The sequence below is a fragment of the Argiope bruennichi genome, chromosome 3 (genome assembly GCF_947563725.1).
Source record: "Argiope bruennichi chromosome 3, qqArgBrue1.1, whole genome shotgun sequence".
NCBI classification, from domain to species: Eukaryota; Metazoa; Arthropoda; class Arachnida; order Araneae; family Araneidae; genus Argiope; species Argiope bruennichi.
The window spans coordinates 54,571,719-54,599,552 of record NC_079153.1 but is presented as its reverse complement, the minus strand read 5'-3'; the positions used below and the strand labels follow the sequence as shown (position 1 = coordinate 54,599,552).

Genomic DNA, 27,834 nt, shown 5'->3' with positions numbered 1-27,834 from the left:
TGTGTACCAACACGTATAATACAAAAAAAAAAAACAATATAAAGTAAATGATGCATGATTCAACAAAGTGTATAAACTGGGTTGATTCATTTGACAAGAAAGAACAACTGCAAAAAAAATTTAAATAACAAACAATATCTAATTTTCACAGATTAATTCACAATTGATTACATATTGCATTAAAAAAGTGACATTAATCATGCGCAAAAAATATATTGTTTATAAATTGTTATCATATATCTTTAATGCCTGATAATATATCCGTGACACATATACTAGTCAAAGTGTATGTGTCACGGCATAGTCAGGAGCATAATTAAATTTAATCCTACATGAATTTCTATCAAAAAAATTTTTTATTTCTAATTCTATTTCCATTAATAAAATAGAATAAATATATTAATCTGTAATATATATTCATCTGGAATGTATTTTTAAGCTTTTTGAGCGTGGAAAGTTTAAACTACATAGTAATTGAATTTCCGAATGTATATTATATTGTTTTCATGTATTAAAATAAATATTTCATTAAACCCGATTTTAAGATTCCATGTGGTAAATATTTTTTCATGAATCAAAACTATACTGATTAATTTCTAATATAACATATTTAAAGATTTATTATAATATTTAATAGATAATTGCAAGATTTTTTTTTTAATTTAAACATTTGTATATTCATGTCTGCGAAATAAAATGTGGGAAAAAGTCTTTTTGTGAGCTTTTCATATAATTAAACAATTAGAACTACATAATTATATAAACTTTTAACAGTAAATATGAAAAAAAAAATTGTTTCGTTATAATAACTCTTTCAAAAATAATCGTTTCATCAATTATTTTCCAAACAGTGGAAAATAAATGGATGATAGATATTATCAAACTAAGCGAGGAACCATTCCAAACTTTCTTTTTTTTTATAAATCAGTACAACACGCTTCAATAGTTAGAACCATGAACAAAAGTTGTTTTATACACGATTTTCACCTCTTATACCCCACTTTAAAAAATAGAGTTAACAACGAAGCCAACAACCCTTTCTGGATATTTTTTGTTATACCCTGAGAAAATTTGTCCATAACTATTTTCCTTTCACCAAATTTTGGCTCATTCTTCTTTCTTCAGACTGTTTTGCTCCACAGCTTGTTGCTGCTCGTTCTTCTTCATTTCCTCGAGGATCTGTCGACTTTTGTTCTTCAGACGGATCTGCTCGGTGTAGGTCTTACGGTAAAAGTTGTAGAACATTCCGAGGAAGAGGACAGCATGGAAGATAATGATGTAGGCAAATACTGGTTGGAATCCACAATCATAGAAGATGGGGATGGCAGCGTGGATGGTTGCAATGATGAACTGGATCTGTAAAGGATATTTTAGAATCGTATTTTAATATTAAAAAAACCCATACATTTGGAACAGCTTGGCAGCAAAATTTGAATTTTGCTCCTGTAAACTTAATTCAATCATCCATCATTCAATATCAAGGATATAAAAGATGGTTATCCAGTATTAATGATGATTGATAATGATATTAATGAATGAAACGTAAAAAATTTATACAAAATTTTAAGAAAACTTTTGAGTATATATTATGTATTATGTATAGTATACATATTAATGAATGAAACGTAAATAATTTATACAAAATTTTAAGAAAACTTTTGAGTATATATTATGTATTATGTATAGTATACATATGTACAACATTATGTATACTATATTCAATAATGTTTTGACGACTTTTGACTATATAAGCAACACTATGTATACTATATTCAATAATGTTTTGACGACTTTTGACTATATAAGCAATGTTATGTATACTATATTCAATAATGTTGTGACGACTTTTGAGTATATAAGCAACATTATGTATACTATATTCAATAATGTTGTGACTACTTTTGAGTATATAAGCAACATTATGTATACTGTATTCAATAATGTTGTGACGACTATTGAGTATATAAGCAACATTATGTATATTATATTCAATAACGTTTTGACGACTTTTCAGTATATAAGCAACATTATGTATACTGTATTCAATAATACTATTCGAATTTGCAGAGAATGTACAAGTAACTTGCATAAAGCTTTCCGCCTTATTATATATTTCTAAAATAAAGGTAATAGATTTTTCTATTTTAGTCAACACCATTTCACACACAAAACAATCTTTGTAGGTATGAAAAAACTAGCAGAATCCGGAACTGTATCCAATAATTCGGTGCATTTGATGACTTTTTGATCTTTGGAACTTAACGACGTTAATCCTGGCACATGCCGAATGGACATTAAAATATTAAAAGAAATTTTAATACTGTTATGCTACTGTTCACCAAAATGGGATGAACGAATTCTTTATGTAATAGAAATTAAGGAACAAAATTCTTCAAAATTTATGAGTCTTTAAAATTAAAGCGAGTTTGTCTTTTTCCTTTTTTACTCCATTATATGATTTATTAAATTATTGAAAAAGCTGGATGTAGCTAGATATTTTATTGAAAACAAAGAATTATTTTTCAGGCAATTATAAAGAATAAAAATTATTGAAGGGACATGCAATTTCATAGTACTTTTGCACAGCATGCAATAAAAGTAAAATATATTGGTAACATCAAGATAGCTTTCAGAAAGACAAGAGATATGAATATATCTTGTCTTTATGAGTACCTGTACCTGTAGATTCATGCAACTCCGAGTAAGAAAATTATTTCTTTTTCTATATTTATATATCACTATAAAATACGAAATCAAAATATCAAAACTGTTTATCTTACAACTTTAAGCGAGCAATTCTTGTATATATATCAATTTATTTCATGTATCTCGGAAGCGGCTCTAATGATTTGGACCAAATTTTATATTTAGATAAGGTTTTGCTTTTTAAGTTTATGTGAATAAGTGTTTTCACAAAAACATAGGATTTTACTAAACAACACACCACATTTTTTATAACTAAATATTAACGTGGCTATACATGCGTAACGCATAAGAAAATCAGACAGGGGGTAGTGGCTAGGGCTTCTGATTCGCCTGCCCTTTTCTCATGTTCGATCCCGCGTTTGCAGTTCAATTAAGATTTTATCTTATAACTGTAAACGAGCCATAGGACAGAATTTAATTTAAGGTTTTACAAAAAAAAAAAAAAAAAAAAAAAAAACTACCTTTTTTATAAAAACAGATAGTAAGTTTACAAAAATAAGTTTAGTAAAATGTGTAATTTTTATTAGTAAACTTACAAAAACTAATACTTTTTGTAAAAATTCTTTCTACGATGCAGCGAATTATTACATAGTTTTACGTCACTAATAGAAACAAATTTGTACAACATAGTTCTATTCTATTCTGGGTATATATTTCTTTTAAGTACAAGATAAGCCAGAAAATGCAGACTACTCAGTTGCCCGGGCATTGATCTAAATCAATTATAATAAATCTGTACAAATAAATTGTATCGAAGCTCTCTTCTAGATCATATATTTCTGTAAGTACATGATCCATCGATTATACCACTAATCTTCTCCAGGTGTGTTTAAATATAAACTTTTGTTCAAGAATAATTCTATTCACACCTAGTGAAAATAGCATTAGAAACTGCAAAATTATGTATTTTTTAAAGATGTTTATCTTACCATCTGCATTTGAGTCAAATATTTCTTCCACCACAGATATTTCTGCATGTGAGGTCCAAGAGCTGCCAAGCAGTAGTAACTGTACATGATCATGTGGATGAAGCAATTGATGAAAGGGAAGAAAGCGTTATGCCCACCTGTTAAAATATTAGATTAAGGCATCAAAAGTTATAATCTTGAACAATTATAATATCATGAACAATTAAACAATAATATCATAATTATTATAATTAATGAACAATACACAATCAGTTATTAATGCAATGACGGACAAAATAACGCTCTCACCTCACAATGTGGACAATTCGCAGAACAAATAATTATAAAGTAAATTGTTAACAAAAGTTTTAAAAAAGCAAAAATGTGACACTTTTATCAGAAATGATTAATATTCAACGACTGGCAGTACTAAGGCAGGTCTAGGAGTTGAAATTTAATGCATCTGTCGCCATTTTGTTAACCCAAACCAAGTAGGGAGAAATGTTCTACTTTAAACCCTATCATTAGTTTTACTAATGTTTTATTCTATTGAGTCGTCCATCGAATACTTTGGCTACTTGGCTTTGTTGGTATAGCTGGTAATTTGAAGGAAGACATTAATGTGGAATTCAACGGCTCATACAGCGCTTTTGATGCAGGCTTAGCACACCAAAGTAAATTGCCGGTTGCCATTAATGTTAATCACGTTCTTAATTAATAATTTTCCTTATTAATTAAGGAATTAATTTTAATGATGTATATTATTGCTTACTACCTTAGCTACAAGTAATGTAATACTGCTATTTTCATTTGAAGAATTGAAAATATGACATCTGAAATAGCTAGCTTAAAAGATCTTAAATCATCGCTTGGCATTTAAAAATAAGATTAACAAAGAACAGTCTGTAAATTCCAAATAAGATTATAAATGCAAATGATATATAAATAAGGTTATAATACAAATGATATCCAATTTACTTGCATTCAGTTTGAAAATTTTGCGTTAAATATTCTTGCATGCTTATTTAATTTTTGCATATTCCTTCAGAGTGGAGGTTCCTTTAGACATGAGGATGAGAAATTGCCGAATAAGTAAATAGGTTCTTGCTTCTTTGCAGGGTATAGTATTAGAGTATGATTGTGTTAGCTCCCTTTTTTCATGATGCAACATATTTAATAGGGGAGGGGTTGAGCGGTGATAATCATTTTGTAATGAATATCTTATTATACCGGTCCTCCGATCATTTAGTACACTTGAGTATTTAGACAGATTAAGTATCATCATTTATAATCTTTAAGCATTTTATTTGATACAATTAATCGGTTTCTAGTAATTGAAACGACAACGTAAATCTAATACTATTGCTGCATCGGTAAAAAATAATGTATATTTTTACATTAAAGAATGTTTAAAAATATCATATAAAAATATTTTTTACTAAAATTTATTTAAAAAAATTATTTTTACTGAAATTTATTTAATTTTTACTGAATAATTTTACTGAAATTTATTATTTTTATTAAGAAAATGACATTTAATAATCATAGAATGTTTCATTTCTCATAACAACGACAGGTAAAGCAATCAAATTTTATTTTGTTAAATTCAAATTACCTGGGCCAAATTTAAGTCCAATCCAAACTCCCCAGGCAACGGAAGCGTGATGAACAACATGGAGTGTGCTGATATGGTTGAATTTTTTTCTTAAAACAAAAAAAATCTGGAAAAACAAAAACAAAAAAATTTTTGTTTTCATATTTCTAACTATTAATTACTAAATTATAAAACGGTGGAAATCAGCAAAGCGTATCCATTCAATTCATATATTTACAATTTATTTTATAAAACGTTAAAAGAAATTAGAATTTTAAAATTATTTTCTATGTTAATCAAAAGCACAGTTTTAGTAATATTTCATTTCCTTTCTTAAATAACCAAACTAAAAATATCAATACATTCCAAAGAGACTGAACCCTTATTATTTTAATATTGAAAAATAAAAAACAAATTATAAAACTGAAATAAAACTGGCGAACAAATATAAAATTCTGTTGCTGAAATGTCTATAAATGCTTCAATTAAAATACTTTTTCATATTCATCGTTTAATTGCAATTAATAAAAATTAAATTTGAAAGGAAAATTTAAAATTCCTTTAAAAAATTTTTGTTATTAATATATTTTTTTTTTTTTTGAATAAAGTCTCTACAAAAATCACTTACCGTGTCAGCAAATTCAGTAATTTTCAGCATCAAATACCACCAACCGAGTTTGACTAACTAGAAATAAATAAAAAAAAAATATTCTCTTTTATATTCCATCAATATTTGGTAAAATTCTAGTACTAAGAACCGAACTAAGCATTCTTAGTAAGATTCCCAAATTTGCATTTCACTTTAACGCTTGATTTTATTTTGTTCAGTACATTTTTAGAATTATTCACGATAAATCGAGATTGGCGTATTATTACAATAAAATTTTATAATAATCGTATAATAAAGAAATAAAACTATTTGTGAGTTTTGAAATAAAACCACCAAGAAGCATTATTTCCATTTTATAAAAAATATATTTTTTAAAATTTAAAATTAGTTACTTTATTCTTATTGTTTAAGCTACAACTTTAGTTGAATGTTTTATAATTAGATAGAAGATATCACGAAGTTTATTTAGTTTAAATCTTTTATCATAAGCGGTTTATTAAGGTTTTAGTTAATCAGTTACCTTATCAGTTTTAACATGGGACAGTACATTTTATCTTGGAAGCTACATCATATTCCTTTATGTTAGCTTTCATACTTATCTCATTTTCAAATTTACTAAGCAAATATTGTCGCAAAAGAATGATCTGCACGTAGTCAGTGTGGCTCAGAGGTACGTTACGCGCTTACAAAACACAAGGTCGGGGATTCGATTCCCAGCCAAGTCGCATTAATTTAACGGTTGAACTTCAATTTGAATTTCTTATTATTCATTTGTTAATGTTCTAGAAGCTTCTAGAATTTTCTATAACCTTCTTTATAATTCTGGTTTATACTGAAAAGGTATAATTTCTGAGTTCCACAAGCAAGGGAGTCAGTTCTTCGCCTGCATATTACGAGTTGTTTAAAGCTAATAAACTTGATATAGAGTTACTTTGTGACTAGGGATTGCAATACCGGACCAAAATTTCAATACCGGTATTCGGTATTTTTCAAATCTTAATACCGGGATACCGGTTTTAATACCGGTATTAGAAATTTTCGAAAAATAAAGAAAATACAGGTGTTTCTTTGTTTTATTTGCCAGTTTCATTAGAGAGTGTAAATGTTACAAAAAATAATTTGCAACTTATAAAATATAACAGTATATAAAGAGTCGCAAAAAAGTAAAGGAACATCTTATTTATTTAAATCATAAAAAAGTGTCAATATCACTATTCAGTCTGTGGTACTATTAAAATTTTTTGAAATTTGATAATAAAAAACATAATGCATCAATTGTACTATCATTAAGACTGAAAAGTAATTTTGTGCAAAAATTACCAGCTGTCAAAAACGCTCTTTCGGCATCTACGCTAGTTGGTGGTACTGTTAGGAATGAGCGATATACTTTTTCCAAGTATTTACCTATATATCCCTCATCTTCAACTAAATCGATTTCTCGTCGGGTGGTTTTTGATATAACTGATTTCTGTATTGTAGTTTGGTTCTTTGAAATTTTTTTTATCTATCGCTAATTCTAATTTTTGTTCAAGAGACAATTCATTTTCACTATCGACATTGATGTCATCATAATCTTCGATAAGTGAACCGTATTCTTCTGAATGTGTATAGGTTTGTGGGTAAAAACATTTAAGAAAATTTACTCTAAACTTAATCAGATTTGAATTGGTTATTTTCTTTTCTTCTTTTTCATTTTTAAAATCATTATAATTAAGTAAATACCATAAGACATTTTTTATTTCGATATGCCTTTCAACTGTGTGATTTTTCAATGTAATATATAATTCTTCAGATAATGATGTGTGCTGTTCTTTCAGTGACTGCAACATGAAATTGATTGTTGCATTAGCTGTTAATAAATTAGAATCTCTCCGACATAATGCCTCAACCGTCAGTTTTATTGGAAGTAGAGCTGATGCAGTTCTGAATATTGAGTCGAATTCACTATCTGAAAAATTAATTTACGAGTTGAAGTCGATTATTGCTTTTTGAATTGGATTTCTCAATTTCAAAAATCGTTCCATCATTAGGAGTAAACTGTTTCAACGTGTTTTAGAATCTAATATTAACATATATTCTGTTTTATTTTCATTTAGTATATATTTTAGTAATATGTCATTTTTTATAGGGGAACGTTTAAATGTCTTAACAATTTTTTGAACTTTATAAACTATAGGAAGCAATTCGTGATTGGTTAATATTTCATCCTCATTAGAAATATCTTCTTCAGCAATGAGATTGTCATTATTTTCATTGTCAATATCACTCACTCCCACTCTTACTCTCTTCAAAGTTGGAATCCGAAGTTTCTATATCCACAGTATTTGGATTCTGTTCTTTATTTTTTGATATCTATTACTCCTAATTGAATTCCATCAGCATAACACAATTGCTGATTTGCACCAATCAACTTTCTAACTTTGTTCATAACTGTGGCTCCATCAGTCGTTATGGATACAATATTTTCTTTCAGGGATAATCCATGTTTCACTAATTTAGATTTAAGAAATTAATTAAGCCATTAATTTCGTCCATTAGGGAGATATAAAAGCAAAAACGTATACTATTTTGCTATGTTCGCGATCTCTGCATATATTGGAGATAATTTTAAAAATTTCTAGTAAATACCGAAAAACCGGTATTTAAACTTGTGAATACCGGTATTACAAAATCGTACAAATAGCTCAAAATACCGGTATTCGGTATCCCGGTATACCGGTATTGCAATCCCTATTTGTGACCTGTTATTCATTGCATTTTCGTGACAATATTACTAGTTTAAGTAACTAAGTTTACTTTACAAATACAAATTTACAAAGGGAATATTCTTTCTACCTCCAAGGTATACATGTACCAAGTTTGGTAGCTGTAAGTCAAACGGTCTGGCCTGTAGAGCCCCAACACACACACACACATTGAGCCTTATATAAGTATAGATGTACCTGTTATGTTTAACTAGATTGAGCATTTGCATATTAGCTGCTGTATTTTAGCCTTGATTTACACATTAAATGCACGAAAATTGATAGCTTTTATTTCATAAAACATTTCTTAAAATAAAGTAAAGTTCCATTTACCAGCATGCTTTCGGGATCCGTTGAATAGTTAACAGGCTCGCACATCCAGTTATATTTGCCAAATAAATAAGTTTTGCTACCGCCCTGAAATCAATAAAAAATAAACATTGCATTATACATAAATAATCAATTTCATTGAAATTTGTACAAGTTAGATAGATTTGGAAATTGACCTGTTTCTAACAACAATAAAATGATTAATAATTAAATAAAGATTGAAATATTTTAGTTTTGAAGCATCTATGTAAATTTTTAAATAATTTAAATATTTTTTTGAATTAAAGAAACCTATAATTACATTATTTTAAGCATAGGTAATGTATTCGACTTTGATTTCAAGTTTTAATTGGAAATACATTTCGTAATTATATGCGTCATAAATAAAATAACATCAAATCACTGTAGAAATAAATTTTAAGAAATGCTTTATAAATATTGATTTATGAATTTCATATTTAGCCTGATGTAATGATAAATCGATTTATTATATTTTGTAAAATATAAAATTCCATTATTTTGAGCGAGACAGATTCAAATTTAATAGTGACAGTTTGAACAGATTTATTTTTTCGTTATAATATACAGGGTGTTTATAAAGTCCCGGACCCATTTTGATGTTTAATAACTCGTAAAATAATAAAGATATAAACAAACTTATGGCATTTATTGATGGAATAACTCATATATTTTCCTTTTCATGTTTGAATATTTTTACTTTTGTAAATATCGTCTGCGCGTGTGGTTAATTTCAGATAATTTCCTTTTCCAGTCAAAATATCTGTACTTTTCTAAATATCGTCTGCTTATTAATTGCATTTTTCTCTCTTTTGTTTTTGGCAACTACTGCAATGTTATGTTTACTTTTGATGTGTTTGTTCTATGTAGTACTTTTGTATGTGTTTTTTTATTCGAGCGGATATTAAGGAGAATGCATACACCACAAGAGAAAGCACAGATTTTATGGTGGTTCATAGAAATGAAATCGATAGTGCAAGCACAGAGAAATTTCAGAAGAATTTAACAAAAAGATCCTCCATCCAAAAACAGCACCTTGCGGTGGAAAAAGAATTTTCTAGAAATTGGAAGTATCGAAGATAAGAAACGTTCCAGACGTCCTTGCACAAGTGATTTTGATGTTGAGCGTGTCAGAGAGACATTTTTACACAATCCTAAAATATCTGTGAGATCAGCGGCAACAGAATTGGATATGCCAATTTCGACGGTGTACAAGGTTATTAAGAAAAAATTAAGACTGCATGCATACAAAGTTCAAATTGTTCAAGTTTTGGAACCGAACGATAGACCTAGGAGGATGGCCTTTGCAACAGATATGCTAAGAAGGATAGAAGATGCTGCTGATTTTCTGAAGTGCATAATGTTCTCCGATGAAGCATCCTTTCATGTTTCTGGCATTGTTAATCGCCATAATGTGCGCAAATGGCTCTGTGGATGCCGACATGCTTGTCGCTACCTGGCGTGAAATTGACTATCGACTTGATATTCTCCGTGCGACGAAGTAGGCACACGTGGAAGTTCATTGACAAGGGTCATGAAACTTTTTGAGTCTATTTAACCATTTATGTTATTAATTTAAATCTATCTTCATTATTTTATGAGTTATTAAACATCAAAATGGGTCCAGGACTTTATAAACACCCTGTATAATAAAGATAAAGTTATGAATTTTTTATTTAATTGTTAATACAGTTTGAAAGTAAAGTATGTCATTTCAATTTCAAAATTTTAATAGCATTCATTAATGTATCTTTGTTCTAATATTTATTAGAGAATTACTTTTAGTTTGGTATATTGAAAGCCTAAATTAAGGCTAAGTTTAAGAATATTCGTTAAGTTTTGACGATTTCTCTCCAATTTTGGTGACATATTTCCTGGTATTTTAGTATCATTACATTAAATTTTTCAAAGAAATTAAATTATCAAATTATTATTTTCTTAACACATAATAAATATAAAAATAAAACTTTTGGAAAGCTTTGTCTATATGTAATACCAAGAAGTTGTTAACTGAATATTAAGATTGATTTTGAACTTTTCATGCGATTGATGGCAATAGTTTATAAGTCAGATTCATGGTGATTAATACATGATCTCTTTAATTTAAAGCTATCAAAATAATATTTGATTAAAATTAGAAATATATATTTTTTCCCTTTTTTTTCGTTTTTTTTTTTTTTTTCTTTCCTATGCGGATTTTAGGAAGAAAGTGACAAATCCTTTGAACAATTTTAGAAGGAGTTGATGATCGACTTATTATCTAATGGCATTTGATTGTCATCGATATATTGAGTTATCGAGATTTAGAGTCTATATATATTCCAGAATCTTTAAAAATGCCTTTCCTTTTTTTTTTTTTTCATGACAATTGGGCAAAAGTAAATATCTTTATTACATTTGCTTAAATAATCAAATAACTTCATTACGATACTTACATAGAAAAAGAAGAACGCACTGAGGACAACCATAAGAAGATTATATCCTACGATGATTCCATTGATCTGGTATGGTTTCCTATCTTTCATGTAGGCAGGTCCAAATATTTTCACAAAATATAAGTATGACGCGATGATGGTCAGCATAGGAAATGGACTTCCAGTAAGTGGCCAATCTTTTGCTCTTGGATCTAAGAACGAAATGAGTCATGGTTTAGAAAACGTAAGGTTACATGGCTTGATACTGAAATGACTTCATTTTCTTGAATCTTTAGCTAAAATTTATTTATTCGTATACGACTAATTTTAATTTACGAACATCATTCTTGTAAAAATTAATAATAATTAAAAATCTATTTTTTTAAGAGATTATTCCCTAAAATATATTTAACAACTGATAAAGTAGTAAGCGTTATTTAACAATCTAAACTCTCAAATACTAGTATTTCAATTTATAACTAAGTAATAAGATAGTAATAAGATATAAAGAAAACTGAACGAACGTAAATTAACTGACACAAAATTGCGTAATTGTTATTTTTTTAAAGTAAAACCCTATTTTTTGAACACATTTTCAAGCAATATTAAATAGATTACTATCAGTTATTTCAATTTTTTTTTTAATTATATCTGGTTTTAATTTGATAGGCTCTGTAGATTGAACCTTTTTAATTTGCATTGAAAATAATGATAAGCATTTAAAGAAAATATTTTTCAAAGAATATTTAGGATTTTTTCTAATAATTTTTTTTACTAATTTTTTAAGGGTAGTTAAACATTGGCATTTTTTTTTACCGATAAGGAGGGAGAAATTAATTTGCATCTCTAACCCTCCGCTTGTTGCAAATTTCGAATCCAAAAAATAAATTAAAAAGAAAGCATATTGTATAATGGAACCTTACTAATATTTACAATATTAATTCTAATGCCGAAAAAATTCAAAAAATATCGAATTGGTTTTAGAAATAAATCATTTTTTATCACAACTTCTCTATTAGCCCAAGACATCGTCAAATATCTCTACATTATTATTCGATATTCTAACTGATGGGAAATGTAATCATATCGTATTAATGCTCTCGGGCATTTTGTGCAAATCTTAATGCAGTTTAAAGTCATTGTTGCTTTGCATGTACATATGTATGCGTGCACATTCCACACATGAATGTATATTATTAAATATCTGAATTTAAATCTTTTTTTACAGAGACTAAATGGTATAAACTATTTAGTACTGATATCTTCATTACAAACAGGTATCGTAAGTCAAGATAACGGATGCGTTACATTCGGAGTTGATTCTAATAGATAGTATCTTTCAAGCAACAAAGCATGAAATAAGGTATTTTTCTGATATAGATTAGAAGTGATACCCGTCAACAAAACTCGGATGCGCAGTAGAGCATCACAAATCCGGATTAACTGGCGCATGACCCCTACTGGACTATAGGTATATCCGTATTTTCAAATCTGTACCTGACAACACGTGTAAAAAAATATTTACGACTAAGACCAAAGAAAATCCCAATACATAAAAAAGAGTTTTGCATTCATTTGTTGGTAATGTTGGCCGAGATAGTAAATGATTCAACATAAATGACATTTGTGGTAATTATATTAACATGTGTGGTAATAATTATATTAACATATGTGGTAATGACATTTGTGGTAATTATGTGGACATATGTGGTAATTATTATTTTTGATCAATAAATGCTAATTTTTAATCTTTATTTGTTGGAACCTATGATTCCATATCAATTTTAATCGCCCCCAACTTTAACTGTAAAATAATAAAAATTCATTTTTATTTCTGTATTCTTTTATCAAATCAACCTCAAATAAACAATTTTTAATAATCTAAAATATAATGAGTATGATATTGAAAAGAGATATAAAGAAATGAAAATTGAAATTTCTAGATTTTTTCAATAGTTAAAATACTTAAAATTCCTATTTAAAATCTTGTTTTGCATTACATAATTTAATTTTATCACCATTTTTTTTAAAGTTGTTTCGGTACAGAAATACATTTTTTTGTAAGTAGCTTTATCGAATTTAAAATTCAGATTTATTTTTGAATTTCATTTTAAATATTTATTTTATAAATTTCTATATCTTATCGAACAAAAGCATTTGGAATTTTTATTTTTATACACGCTGCATCTATTAAAAAAAGAAATAAAGAATATAAATATTCTTTTTAAAATATCAAAATTCCTATAGATTTGATTTTAAATTCCAAACTAGCGTTTTACAACGCACCCACAGAATCAGCATCATTTTTAACCTCTGTTATTAGTGACCTGCAAAGAAATGTGCTTTTGTAAATAGCTCTTCAATATTTAAATTCACGCGTATTTGTTTTATTTAAATTTTAAGCCGTTTCTTCATACAAACGATAACCTGCCAAATATGGCACAGAAAAGAAGCAAACGTTAACTCTGGCATGTTACGCTCAATTGCTAAGTCTTCAGCTAGGGCAAAAGGACACAGCTGATTGAGGGTCATGGTTAGGAGGCCATCTTTCTTAGTCGAACGTCGGGTCAAGCATTCCCCCACCACCTTGGATCATCATTCCACCTGTTGCATGAATCGCTGCCCTATTTTTGTACGTTGAAGGAGAATCTTCATCCGGTATTGCGGTTCGGTGTTTCATTTTTGGCGACCCAGCTTTTTTGGAAAAAGTTTTCTGACTCCGTTTTGCTTTTATTTCCCCCTTTCTGAATGGCAGCGCCATTAGTTTTAAGATAACGGCACGCGATGCCATTCCTTGTTTTAGTAGGTCAAATCGTCTGCAGGAAAATGTATTCTATTATAGAAGAAGAATGCGATAGTTGTCACGGGGTAAAAATGAAATAAAGATAATGGGTGGCGGAGATGTGGGTATAAATGGAGGAGGCAGAAGTAGTGTGGAGTTTTTGAATGATAAGCTGCCTTTTTTCTATCTATTTCTTAATAAGGCTAATAATTAAGATAAAATTTCGCTATGCACTTTGTATTTCATGCTTTCGAAATTTTTAAATGCTTGTTTCATGACATTTCAAACTGCAATTTATGTAAAAAAAAGTATTTGTTGAAATTTTGATTCTTGATTATTGTAAATCAATCAATACATACACACAATTTTCTTTTCAAAAGAACACATTTAAAGATAACTTCCCTTTTATAATTTCTAAAACAATAATAGGCCAGGTATAATTTTGAAAAATTGCCAAAATTTGAAAAAAAAAGTTTCCTGTGTCACTATCTGAATATTCTTTACCAAACTGTCTTTAAAAACTATTGATTTGTCCAATGTGAAAACAAGGCAGGGAACTTTTCAGTTTTTGTGTAAGAAAATCAAGATATTCAATTGTACCGAAAATTACATGTATGTATCAGATGGAAAGTTAATAGTTTTCTAAAGTTTATAAAAAGAGAACAGTTAGTAATTTTGTATTTAGATTCCTTTTATTCATATACTGTTGAGATTAAATTTATACTGAAGTATGAATGTAGTAGTAAAATCTATGCAAAATTAATTTTTTTATCTGTTTTAATATTATATTTTTTAAATTAATTTTTTAGAACAAAAAAAAACTGATTGAAACGTTTATTTTTGAAACTCTTTTGTAAAAATTCCGATTCATAAAAAAAAATTTTGAATTTAGTTATTTTAACTTTAGACAGATGTACTACAAAAACACAGTTCAATAACTTCCATTTAAAAAAATCGAAACAAATGTCCGATTTGTTTAGAAACACAGAATTATATTTCGTAACTATGCATTATATTGTCTGCTCAGACCAAGAAAATTAACTCAATTTAATTAATTGGAATGATTTAGGTTCCTTACCCTAACTGCTGGTAATATAATTGTAAACCGCATGACATAACACTGAGCGAATGGCTAAATGAGCATCTACTTGCATATTTAATAGATATTCTTACGTCATTTGTCTATTTTGCAGGAGATGTAATTTTCCATTGTTAAACCTCTTTATGACCACAATGTTGTTCCCTAACTGGGATCAACCAACCATTCACTCTACATTCTTCTGTAAAATTAGGTAAAATAAAGAAAGCGCAGTTTTAATTCTTCTTCGCAGTTGTTAATCACTTATTACTTAGTGGTGTGGAAACTGAGCTTCTGGAACAAGACTAAGCATCAGCTTGACCGCTTTAATCAATGAACTTAAAGAAAGAGAAACGATGCGTGGACAATTAAAGGAAAATTGCCCCTCTAATGAGCAAGTCCACAAGAACATAGATTTAATGTGGAATCATATAATGATTTGTTCGTGGTTAATCACGAATTTCCGAACCGCGATAATATGTGTTGTTAATCACTTATTTTCATGGCGGATTTTGCGATCTTAGGCAGTCAATCTTTTAATAAATTACTTATTTTAATTATATAGTTTTAGCTTAACATCATGTTAATGATTTGTGATAGATTTTTTTTATTTTACTTATTTTGTGAAAACGCATCATTTTGATTTGTATCAATGGCAAGCGATCACGTTTATATATATTTTTATATCATTAGGCTTTCAGTGTTTAGAAATGCTGTCAGAACTATGTGAACTTCATGAGATGAAAACCTAATATACCTGTCGGCGTCCTGGCATAGGGGTAGCGCATCTTCCCCGTGCTCTGAGCATCCCGGGTTCGAATCACGGTTCGGGCATGGTTGTTCTTCATTTGTGTTCTATCTGTGAGGTGTGTGAATATGCCCCCCAGTCAAAAGGGGTTGTGCAAGCGAATGTGTGAGTGTCATCTTCATATGAGCTAGAAGTCAGACTTCTGCCCTCGGGTGCTCAGGTGTCTTTACCCTCAGAAGCTACTGCACCCCCTTTCCGTGCCAACGCGGACACGACATCATCACCTGATATATACCTAGCATTGTCTTAATGTTTTATAATTCATATAATTTGTATTGTTTACAAATTTATTTACCTGGCAACTAGGTTAATAAATATTTTTAATCGACCTTCGTGTGGGTCCCTTCAGCCCATCATCCCTAGAAAATTATCTTATCTACCTAGTCGGAAATCTTTGATGTTTATTTCCGATCTTTGTTAATAATGATAAAAGTTTATCTTCTTTGCAATTAGTTCAATTTGGTTCCATGTGCATACCGGATAAAATTTAGCACTGCCATAATAAAAAAATCATATGTCAGAAAAAATCCTGTAATACCTCCAAATACATTTTTGGAAGTATCTGCAACTTACATATTAACCATCTCAACCCAAATCTTGCACGTTATTTTTCAAGTCCCATGCAAATATGGTTCTTTCTACAATAACTCAAGTAGGATTTATTTACCCACTAGGGAATGAAGTCTGATATCCGGAAAGAATATGACCCTTTCGACTGAAAGGGTTAATTTTGTAATACTATAAAGGAGTAATGTGCAGTTAAAAGATTATCGTAATTCGTATTAAATGAACTATATCTTCCTCGAACATTTATTTTAAAGTATTGAAGTCAACACTGGTTATTTGCACATAAAATGTTTAGAGTTCAAATTTAGATAAATATTAAAAAGGCACTTTAAATTATGAGAATTCGGAAACATGTTAAAGATTACATTAAGATTACTTAAAAGTTCAAAACTGAAAATTGATGGATTTAAAAATGAACTACTTTCAGTAAAAATATTAAATAGTAAATTTTAAAAAATAACATTTAATTAACAAAAATTAAGTATTTTTTTTTTTACTAAATGCCACTATACTTTGTATTTGTAATGTTTTGTGAATATATTCAAACCAAAATATATGAAAACCATTTATTTTTCCATCTATTTTTAAAATTGGGGCTTCTTAATTTTGGAGAGAAACTAATAAAATATATATTCACGTGCTATTTTAAATGTATTTTGTTGTTCATGAATTAAGATTTTCGAACAAAAGGAAACAAGAGAATGGTTAACTAAAAACTTTTTTATGTCAAAGTTCTGTTATTTTGAATTATTTGGTTTTTAATTATTATTATGTTAGTTAATTATTAAATGATTTTATAATATTTAATTATTTATTACTTTCTTTATCGTTTTGAATATATTTATTTGAATTTTAATCATTTTTAAATATTATTTTTTCCTACTAAGAAAAAAAATCTGGGTTTTTTTCCTTTGAATTTCTATACTAAATAATATTATGAATCAATAATATTATTATTTAAAATAGTATTCACAGTTATAAATAATATTATAATAGAAATAAATACTATTACGATTCTAAATGAATTTTTAATAATATCGAAAAACACATGGGATATTATATTAATAATAAAAAAATAGTTGTTGATGGTTATTTTCCAAAAAAAATCTTTTATATCTGCATATAATATTTATGAATTACTAAATAAAAACATCTTCAATGTTGTATTCACAATTTCAAATTCAATAAAATATTTAAATGCCAGAGAATAACGGCTCAATCATGCATTAATTGAATTGTTTCTAACCTACTCATTATTATTCAGAACAAAAAAAAAATACAATTTTTTAAATTATAATTGTAATAAATATTTTCCATTTCAAGTTCAACTGAACCTAAACAAAATAATAAAATCAATTTAAACTCTTTACCACGTCCAAAGAACTTAAAAAAGGTTATTTTCACCTCCATTACTCTCTGAAAATTGAGGTTATTTTCTAAAGTTGATTTTCCGGGTTTCTGTACAAAAACTTAGTGCATACGAGCTTCCTGACTCAACATTTCCGCTATTGAAATGCGTTATGTGACCTTATGTTCCCTGCTGTGTAAATGAACAACTAATGATATACGCGAACTCTAGGTTGAAAAGGAATGAACCTACCATAATCCTTGCTCAAAAGCTGATTTCTCAGACTTGATTATATCAATCAAGCGTTATAAGAGAATAAACATTGTTATTATCAGTATTTAATCGAACACGTTTGTTAGCTACCTCTCGATGGGCATGTTATATTATCGGTATTACTCCAAGTGTGATGATAAAACATCAGAGTGCAACGCACTCAAGTATCCTTGAACTAAATGGACCCCTGAAAAACTAGAAGGGGCCCATAAAAGTAGGTTTTTTTCGACGAATATTTTGTTTCGAATTGGGAGATAATAAGTACGGACAGCATTCTTGACCTTCTAATTAATCAGAGGTAACAGGAAGCCTGTGGGCTGATTAAAAAAATACTTGCAACGCGGTAGAGGAAGTTTATATCTTCATGGCTAAGGCAAGACATTCAATACACTTAATAACTTTTTTAGCATTTCTTTTAAACTTAAAATGCAGGTATATTATAATTATATGTATTTGATTGATTCAGATGTGAATCTCAAGCCAAATACGTAAATAAAATATTTCGTAAAATTCCGATTAGTATTCTTAATATATTCATCACAGCAATGTTCCAGGAATTATCTTTGCTGCCTTTCTAAGGAAGAACTTTCGCACTTTTTACTCTACCAGATATAGACAGTGCGTCAGGGCACATAAAAGTAGCTTATTTTAATTTCATAGAATAAAAAGAAAATTTCGTAAATTAAGTTTCCATTGAAATGTACATAATTTTATTTTTTTATATTTTATTTCAATTGCATTCAAGATAATATTTTTCATTTCATTTTAAATTATTCTGAATTTATTTCTATTTTTAGGAATTAGTTATTTGAATAAAATATTTAATAAAAATAAAAATGAGCAAAAAATCAAGTTAATAATTTCTTTTAATCTTTATCGTAAAAATATTTAATATAATTTTGGAAATCTCTGCTTATATCCCTCTATTTACAAACAAATTTAGAGAAATACATATATTTCTCTATTGAGTTAATAAAATTGTGATTTATAGCTTCTATTTATTTAATTGAACAAATGCATTTTAATGAAATTTGTGTATTATGGTATATATCAAAAGATAGGTATAAAATATGTAACACGAGATAATTATAAAGGCATGTATTAATATAATAGTAATTTTTTAAAAATATTTTAATGTAAAAGATAAAGTGAAAAATGAAATTTTGCAATTGATAATTTGTATCTTTTCCTTAAAAAAATTCACTAAAGGATGTTGAAATTTTCCAAATGACAGTTCCACAAACTGACATTTAAAACTGCATTAGTTACCTCTAATAACTAAATACACTTTTCTTTTTTTAATTTGAAGACGATTTACACTTATATTTTAATTAGTTAAACCAAATTCCAAACCTACTACTGAAATAATGTAAATATATTTCGATTTTTCACAATAATTAATTTTTGAAGCAAAATATTTTATTAGAGTTTTAATAAAAAAAGACGAAATGAAAAAAAAAGACTAGTCAAGAAATATTTCATTAACTCACTGTGCTGAATTTATAGTTAGTTGCTTTTAATTAATGTTTGACATGAAAGACAAATATTTAATAATATAGAAAAGAACAATAATGCAACTGAAAGAACAATAATCACTTAAAGAGTCATTTATAAAATGAAATATTAACTCATGAAATTATATCAGGGAAAAATCAATGAAACAATAGACTTCCATTTAAAAGCATTGAGAAATACTTATGGATTTCTACAAATCTTGTGAAACAGGAATATATTTAAACAAACACGTTTTAAGTATATACCATTGTGTGCTTTATAACAACGAGATAATAATAAGAATTTAACCTATCTTAACGGAAAGATATATGATATTGACCTATTATACAGTCAATTTGTAAACCTTTTTTTATTTCTAGAAAAATCAATTTTTATCATTTTAAATATTGATAGACGAAAATTATATTGTCAGAGGTCGTAAATTCCTTAGCCTTGAAAAATTAAAAAGTAATAGTTTAGTTTAGTTTTCAAGTAATAATTAGTTATAATCTCTCGATTTTAATTTTTATTCATAAAGACTTTCAATTAAGTAGAAGATAATAAAGCGTGACAAAAAAATCCAGAGGAAGCTTAGTGGCAATTTATTTTGTAACGTATAAGATGTATAAGTTACGATCAATGTGATAAATCGATTAATCATTTTATCGATTATTATTTTGATTAAGAATCGATTAATCACATTTACTATAACATATGCAATGTTAATTAATTAATCATTGAATCAAATAATACAGTAATTTTTTTTCAAATGTAAGCATTTAATATTTATAACGATATAAACTTTAATTCGAAGGTTTTATTACCGTGAATGGCATCAGTAAAAACTTGTTTCTATAGTTGCTTAGAACATTGCTTAGCGGAAAGCGAAAACACTTTCGAACACATCAAATTTAATGAGGTGAAGTTGCTATATTGCCTTAGGATTTAAAGGTATTTTTGTTGAAATGTGTAAACTTTTTTTTGTTCTAAGAATATTTAATAAAAAAAACTGTTTGATAAAATCCTGTAATATTCAGTATATCATGTACATATAACAAATTTTATAGAGTTATATCAAATAAGACAGGTATATCAATTTTGAAAACTAATTAAATTCGGTATGAAACACGACACACTTTTAAACCATAAAGGCACGTTGCGCTGAATTTAATTAGTAAAAATTACTATAAGTCCCAAAAATTACCAGAACAAATTTGCTAATAATCAAAAACGAGGAAAAAATATTCTTCCAGAAGGTGTAGTTTAGAAAAACGTTTTTGACAATTTATTACGGTAGTGAATTATCTCATTAATTCAACTTCAACAGTCTATCAATCAAAAATATAAAAATCCATTTCAAAAAAGAACATTTGGATTATCGAATTTTTAGTTCGGTTATGAAACATAAAAATGTTTCTGATGTTTAAAAACATCGAAAGAATCTCTAGGGTTTACAATACTTAAAAACCGTATCCGAATGACTCTCAGAAAAAAAAAATCGTTTCCAAGATTTCTGAAGCTAAATTTCATTACTTGTTAGAAACCTATTGCAAATTCAAATCTTTGTTAATTAATAAACATTATGAGTTACTGTTCAAACACAAAGTAAATATAAAAGCAAGCAAAATATCACGACCATCCTAAAACAAAACAAAAAAACATATAAAAATAATTCTTCTTTTTACTGTAATTTTAAAATTGTTTTAAAAAATTAACTGTGAAGTCAAAAAAATTAAAAGATCGTCAGAATGACTTTCACGGTGAACAATTTGATAAAATTTATTCATCCAAGTGCTGGGAAAAAAATACGAAACGAAATAATCTCGGATATTTGATTCCGTGAGATATTTGCATGATTTAAAAAAGAAGTTGAAATTTAAAACTCCGTAAGACATAATCGCAAAAGATAATCTTGGATATTTGATTCCGTGAGACATTTTCATGATTTAAAAAACAAGTTGAAATCTAAAACTATGTAAGACACAATCGCAAAAGATGATCTATCAAATTAGCTATGATACGTGGCATATTAAGAAGTTTGAAAAATTAGAATGAAAATTTTATATTTCTTTTGATAAGCAAATAAATTTTTGAAACAAAAAAATAAAGTAATTCAGAAAATTCTCAAAAAGTTTAGATTTGGGATAAAATAAGCTAACTTAAATTAGTTTTTAAATAAATTATAACAAAAAATAATTAAAACATTTACCTGCATTTTCCATTGCATATGTGTACCATTGCTGTAGAGTAGCTACAACTTGAGCCATTTTAAATCTAAAAAAAAAGGCATATTTAAATAAAAGGTATGGCGAAAATATGGCAATAAAACGACATAAAAGAAATGGCAGTTGTTAATTAAACTATATTAGCATAAAATATATAACATTATTTTATAACGATTATACTAAAACAATATTATTATTATGTGAAAATGATATTAACACAGTCTAATTATGATTTAACTTTTTTTTCAATATTAATAATTGTTTTTAAGCTGTTTAATGTAAATACATCTCTTTCAGAATTTCTGTTAGCTTTTTGTATTCTGATAAGTATTGAAATTTCTTAATTTTTTAAATTCTAGGTAAGAACCTTTCAAGTTGACAGTACTTAGAAAATCACATATAACCGAATCACAGACTGGTGACGTAATACGTATTCCTACGCAATTCAAAATTGTTTAGAAAAAGTTTCGGAAACTTAAACTTAAAGTTTCATATTAAACATATTTATTACACAAAAAAACAACGGTCAATGATATTTAAAACTTATTTCTGTTTAAAAAATGTATTAATTTTCATCAAGTTTTGAGATAATATCCAAATGGTTCCCGAGAAAAATACAAAACAAAACAAAAATACTTAATGAACCAAGATCGCAGTTATATATTATTTTAAAATCCTTAACATGAAGGTTCGAAAACTAAAGATTATATAGAATTGACTGTATTGTAATGTTGTTGAAAAATTTGGATATTAAAGCACTCATGTTATTTTTCATCAAAATGAAATTCAATGCCATATATACGCATTCACGAATGCGTTAATAGCAACAATAACACATTTAATCCTGTTAAACTGAGCGTGATGATGCATTCTCTATCTCTGCCATTTTCAAATTGAATTGCCACTGCAAAGAATAGCGTCATTTTTTGTGATTATCATGTACAGCAAAATCGGTAATAACTCATTTATTGACTTATCGCCGAAATATAAAGACAGAAATAATTCCAAAACTATTTAAGCTTGGCTTATTCGGTTCTAAGCGCTTTTTTTTTTCTTTTTTTTTAAGGGACGTTATAAAAGTCCGAATTGGCAAAATACTTTAAATGCATGTCAATAGCAGATAAAAATTACAAATTCTGGACTATTCTTATTTTTCTTACTCTCGCATTCTCTAGTAGGGCCTTTATCCTGCCTGTAGTTTTTGATTTAAAATATTAAATTCACCGAATAGCTCTTGTAGGTTATTTGGTGAATTTTCCATACCATTTGGCATTTTATTGTGATATGACAAAGAATTTCCAGTTCTTTTTTAGCTTTTACATTAAGTCTACATTTGTATAAATTTTAACCAAAATTCCTCTTTTATTGGATAAGTTTTCTTCAGATATCTGATTTTCAGAACCCCGAAGACTAGTTTCGTATTAATTTATTTCTTTTACAGAAGACTCTCATTATAGAATTTGGCTTTTGGTTTCCCAATTTCGCGAACAATTGATACTTTCTCACATATTTGTAAATAAAAGAAACTATCAATAAGTAATAAAATAAATAAAATTGCAGATATTAATAGGTAATAAAACATTCCGTTTTAAAATTACGATACAAATAAATAGTGAAAAACGGAATGCTTTATTTCTTATTGTATCTTGTAATGTACAGTATATGGTACAGTGTACAGTATACAGTATACGGTATACGTTTTTTTTTTTTTCCTTTTTTTGTGTGTGTGCGTAAATAGATTTTTTTTAACTGGACTATATTTAATGGACCATCTAATTTCTAAATGTGTATTCTTCCCCCATCGGCCGTTTAACTGCTCTATGTCCTGTAAATAAATGGATAGACTCTGGGAGAGGATTATAGATACTTCAGAAAGATATTTATTCCAATGTACTTTAACGATGTACTGTACAAAATGTACTTTAACGATGATAGTAACAGAAAAGAATATTCATCCGTCATGTACAACTTAAGTTTTGCCAGTTGATTTATGCTTTAAACATTTTTAAATTCATTTATAATGTCATTGCTTTTTTTTTACGAAATAATATACATTAACGTTATACTTAAGCTATAAAGAATTTCAATATTACTACAATTTTAATCATCTAACACAAATAATTAATCCATTGGATTGAGTTTTATCACCCGAATAATTATATAAAATCACTTTACAATCAAATATTCTACCATGTAATGAAGATTGGCAACTATGCATCTTTAGAGATGAAATTCTCAAATCTCGTTTTTCTTTTAAACATTTAACAAAGCTTTTATTTATATAAGATTGTTCCACGCTAATTTGATTGGATTTCGTTCTTCTTCCAATGGATTTAAGAATTTTAAATAAAAAAGTGCATGTTATATTATTTATAAGCATTTACTTATTTTTAACTTTTAACTTTTGTTATTTTACTAATATAATATATTTTTCTAATTTTAGAGACTCAGAGTCGGTCTGTTGGTACAGTCCTGACTTCGTGATCGCAGGCTCGAGACCAAAATATCTACCTTTGTTAACAGATATGAGGCACGCTACATCAGTCATCACGCATCAAACGTCTTTAACCATTCGCTGCCACAGCTAAAATGGTATATCTGCTCATGCATGTATACGGCATGTATGCTCAGGGATCAATAACGAGTATTCTCGTTTGTCGCAAGGAAATTCAGCGTGCCAACTACTTTCTATCTCTGTATCTGGAGATTCATGCGATTCGGCGGTCAGCTTATTTTCTGCTGCATCCCATGATTTTCGTGGGATAGTGCGTGTGCATGATTAATTATCCTATATTATTAAATCGTTGCATATGAATAATAATTCCCTTAGTTTTAAAAAAAAGTTTGGACTTCTTTACTAATGTCTTTGAATAAGGATTTCAAGAAGTTTGCTGTTGGAGAATTAATACTTTCTAATGGAATCACGTCAAATAAAATGCTGAAACTTTATAAAATTATGTACAATACAGTCAGTAGTTTTAAAGGCCGCGGTGGCCTGGTGGTAAGGTCTCGGCTTCGGAACCGGAGGGTTTCAGATTCGAGACCCGATTCCACCGAAGAACCGTCGTGTAAGGGGGTCTGTTGCACGTTAAATCCGTCATGACCAAACGTCCTCCCGCTGGTGTGGTGCGGTGTGGAGAGGGGGGTGCCAGCTCAGGTGTCGTCCTCATCATCTGACCGCGGTTCAAAATTACGAGGTCCGTCCCAAAATAGCCCTAGTGTTGCTTCAAAACGGGACGTTAATAAATAACCAAACCAAAACAGTAGTTTTAAAAAGGGATGAGAATATTTTAATAAAGAATCATATTTTTTGACATTTTTTAATTCAAAAATAGCTTATCTACGCAACCCGAAAGCAGATTTTATCCTCTAATGAACTGACAGAATATTTAAATAAAGAAGCATATGCTTCACTTTTCACGTTCAAAAACAACTTATCTAGGCAACTTGGAAATGGTTTTATCCGTTGCATACTGGTTGAATATTTAAATAAAGAATTATATGTGTTGCATTTTTTGTTCGAAAATATCTTATCTATAACGACTCGAAAACGGTTTTACCGACTACCCTATATTACGCAGTTCAGCTCGTCTGATTTCATCCCAAAATCCGGCGAAGCGCGCAATTGACTCAGTTTGACAAATTCGCGGTAACGCTCGACTTCTTTTATGGACCATTTCTTAGGTGACTTTCTTTTTTTTTTCTTGTGTGAAAAGTATTTTTATTTCTATAATGTCTCAGATCCTAGTTATCGAATGCAAAGTTGTAATCAATATCTTCAAGTTAAAATGTCTCCTGATTTTTTAAAAATATTTCTATTTTATTTTGGTTTGATTGGTGCCAATTTTTTTCTTATTTCTTTTTTAATTTTTATCAAACTGAACTGTTTTTATTTCAGTAATTATAATAATTTTAAGAGAGTAAAAATTAATAATACTCTTGCATTTTAAAGATTTAATTACTTTTTTATGAAAATTTGCTATTCAATTTTTAAGAAATAAAATATATATTTAAAATAAATCAAACCATACGAAAAAAAATTTAATGAAACAGCAATAAAACTTCTTCAAAAAAAATTTCTGAATTTGAAATAAGTGCTAAAGAATTTAATCTCTTATGCGTGTAAGTATTCTTTTCTAATACTTCTCTTTAATATTTTAATATTTCTTGCATCTTGTAATAATATTAAAATCGTATTCATCAAATTTATTTTTTTATCAATTCATAACCTTCCTAACATGTCAAGTATCCAGTGATAACAAAGCTAACTTACAATAAATTGATTAATAAATTTAATTGATGATATTTGCAATAAATTGAATATCACATATCAGAATCTATATCACATATCAGTTTTATCAAAGAAATAAAATAACTAATTTTTCGATAAATTTGTGTTTCAAAATCAACAAATAAAACTAATCTGTTTATTGAATTCAAATAAATGCTTACTGTAATGCGAATTATATATTAATTAGATAATATATAATATAATAATATTTGATATATTAATTATATATTAATCGAGGGATTATTTGGATGATATTTTATAGAGATAGAGATGATATATTTAGATGATAGAGATAACTCATAACATTATGAGGTTCACTATTTAGGGATAAATTAAGTATTACAATTTAGAAATTTTTTCCAAGTTTGATTTTTACAGTTTAGTTTTGAAAAATATTTTTCAAAATTAAGAAGAATCGAATTACAAATAAAATTATTTTTTTAAATATGGTTCTTTATTTGACATAGACAGAACAATACACATAAAGATAAAAGCAACTGATAATTTTATACATTAAATATTATATAGTATTTTATCATGTACTTATTTTGAATAAAATTTCGATGTAAAATATTTTTTTAATATATTAAATATAATTTTGGATTTACTGATCAGTTCGAAATAATAAAATACATTTTAATTATAATAATTTTATAAGCATTTAAGGTAGTTTAGAACTAAAAGAAAACTAAAGAACTGAATCAGAACTAAAGTTTTATCAGAATTAAAGTGCTATCAGTTTTCAGAACTAAAATTATTTTTGACATTTTAAAAATGAATTTCATGATCTAAAACATAAATTATCATATAAGATATAAAAAATATAGAAAATTATATTTCCCTGTAGAAAATAGTAATAATATTTCAACTTCTAAAAATTGCTTGTACAATTATTCTAAAATTTTACATTACTTAAAAGTAATCAGCATCATCATTCTTAAAGTAGTATGAAAACTGTACAACTAAACTTAAAAAGCTATCCAAATTTTCTATATAGATTTTAACCATAAATTATTTTTAATAAAATAAAAAAGAATCAAGTACTTCTTACCTTAATTAAAGAATAAAATAAGAATTCCTAAAATTGTTCCCAACGTCCGAAAATAGTTCAATCAATTTCTTTGCCAATGTCCAGCTTTCAGCAGGAACAAAATCCGCTTCCGTTTAAAACTGGGGTGGTTTAAAAATTCTAACTAGAAGAAAAAAAAGTTAACATTGGGAACGCTATGATGCAGAACACTCGTACAGTATATGCCCAAACATTTATACCGGTCCAGAATTCTTCGGCAAATGAATCGCTATATTGCACTCCATGAGTTTTTAAATGACCTACCCTGTGACGTATTTTCAGGCACGGTTATGAGTACCTCCTTCCTCGGATGACGTAGTAGCCCGCTGTAGAATGTGGATTTTAAGAGGAGAGAACTTCAAGATGAGAAAAGTAGCTGGTGAAAGATATTTCCAGGATCGTCAGTCAAGGGTTGCCGGAGGATGAATTGAAAAGATCGCCAAGCTCTTTTTCTCCTCATAATTTCATTCATACGTGGCTGAAGATAAGAAAAATGCTTAGAAGTTGAAAAATAATATTTTCTTTAAAAATATGATCGAAGAAACTGAAGACGGTTTTTAGTCGTAAAGAAATAC

At 27.9% G+C, this 27,834-nt stretch overlaps 1 protein-coding gene across 1 annotated transcript; it reads right to left on the bottom strand.

Moving 5' to 3' along the window:
* On the bottom strand, positions 1-27,617 carry LOC129963099 (elongation of very long chain fatty acids protein AAEL008004-like). Its single transcript, XM_056077159.1, has 8 exons — positions 27,242-27,617; positions 21,884-21,948; positions 11,346-11,536; positions 8,896-8,979; positions 5,837-5,893; positions 5,230-5,335; positions 3,636-3,772; positions 1-1,356 (listed from the first exon to the last, which is right to left on the bottom strand). The coding sequence occupies exons 2-8, from the start codon at positions 21,939-21,941 to the stop codon at positions 1,108-1,110; spliced, it is 882 nt and encodes a 293-aa protein (XP_055933134.1). The 5' UTR covers positions 21,942-21,948; positions 27,242-27,617; the 3' UTR covers positions 1-1,107.
* Positions 27,618-27,834: the final 217 nt, after the last annotated feature.

Coding starts and splice junctions, on each gene's coding strand:
- LOC129963099 (XM_056077159.1), bottom strand. CDS start 21,941: ATGGCTCAAGTTGTAGCTACTCTACAGCAATGGTACACATATGCAATG. Junction 8,980..11,345: donor GTGCGTTCTTCTTTTTCTAT/GTAAGTATCGTA, acceptor TATTGATTTCAG/GGCGGTAGCAAAACTTATTT. Junction 1,357..3,635: donor ATTTGACTCAAATGCAGATG/GTAAGATAAACA, acceptor TATCCTTTACAG/ATCCAGTTCATCATTGCAAC.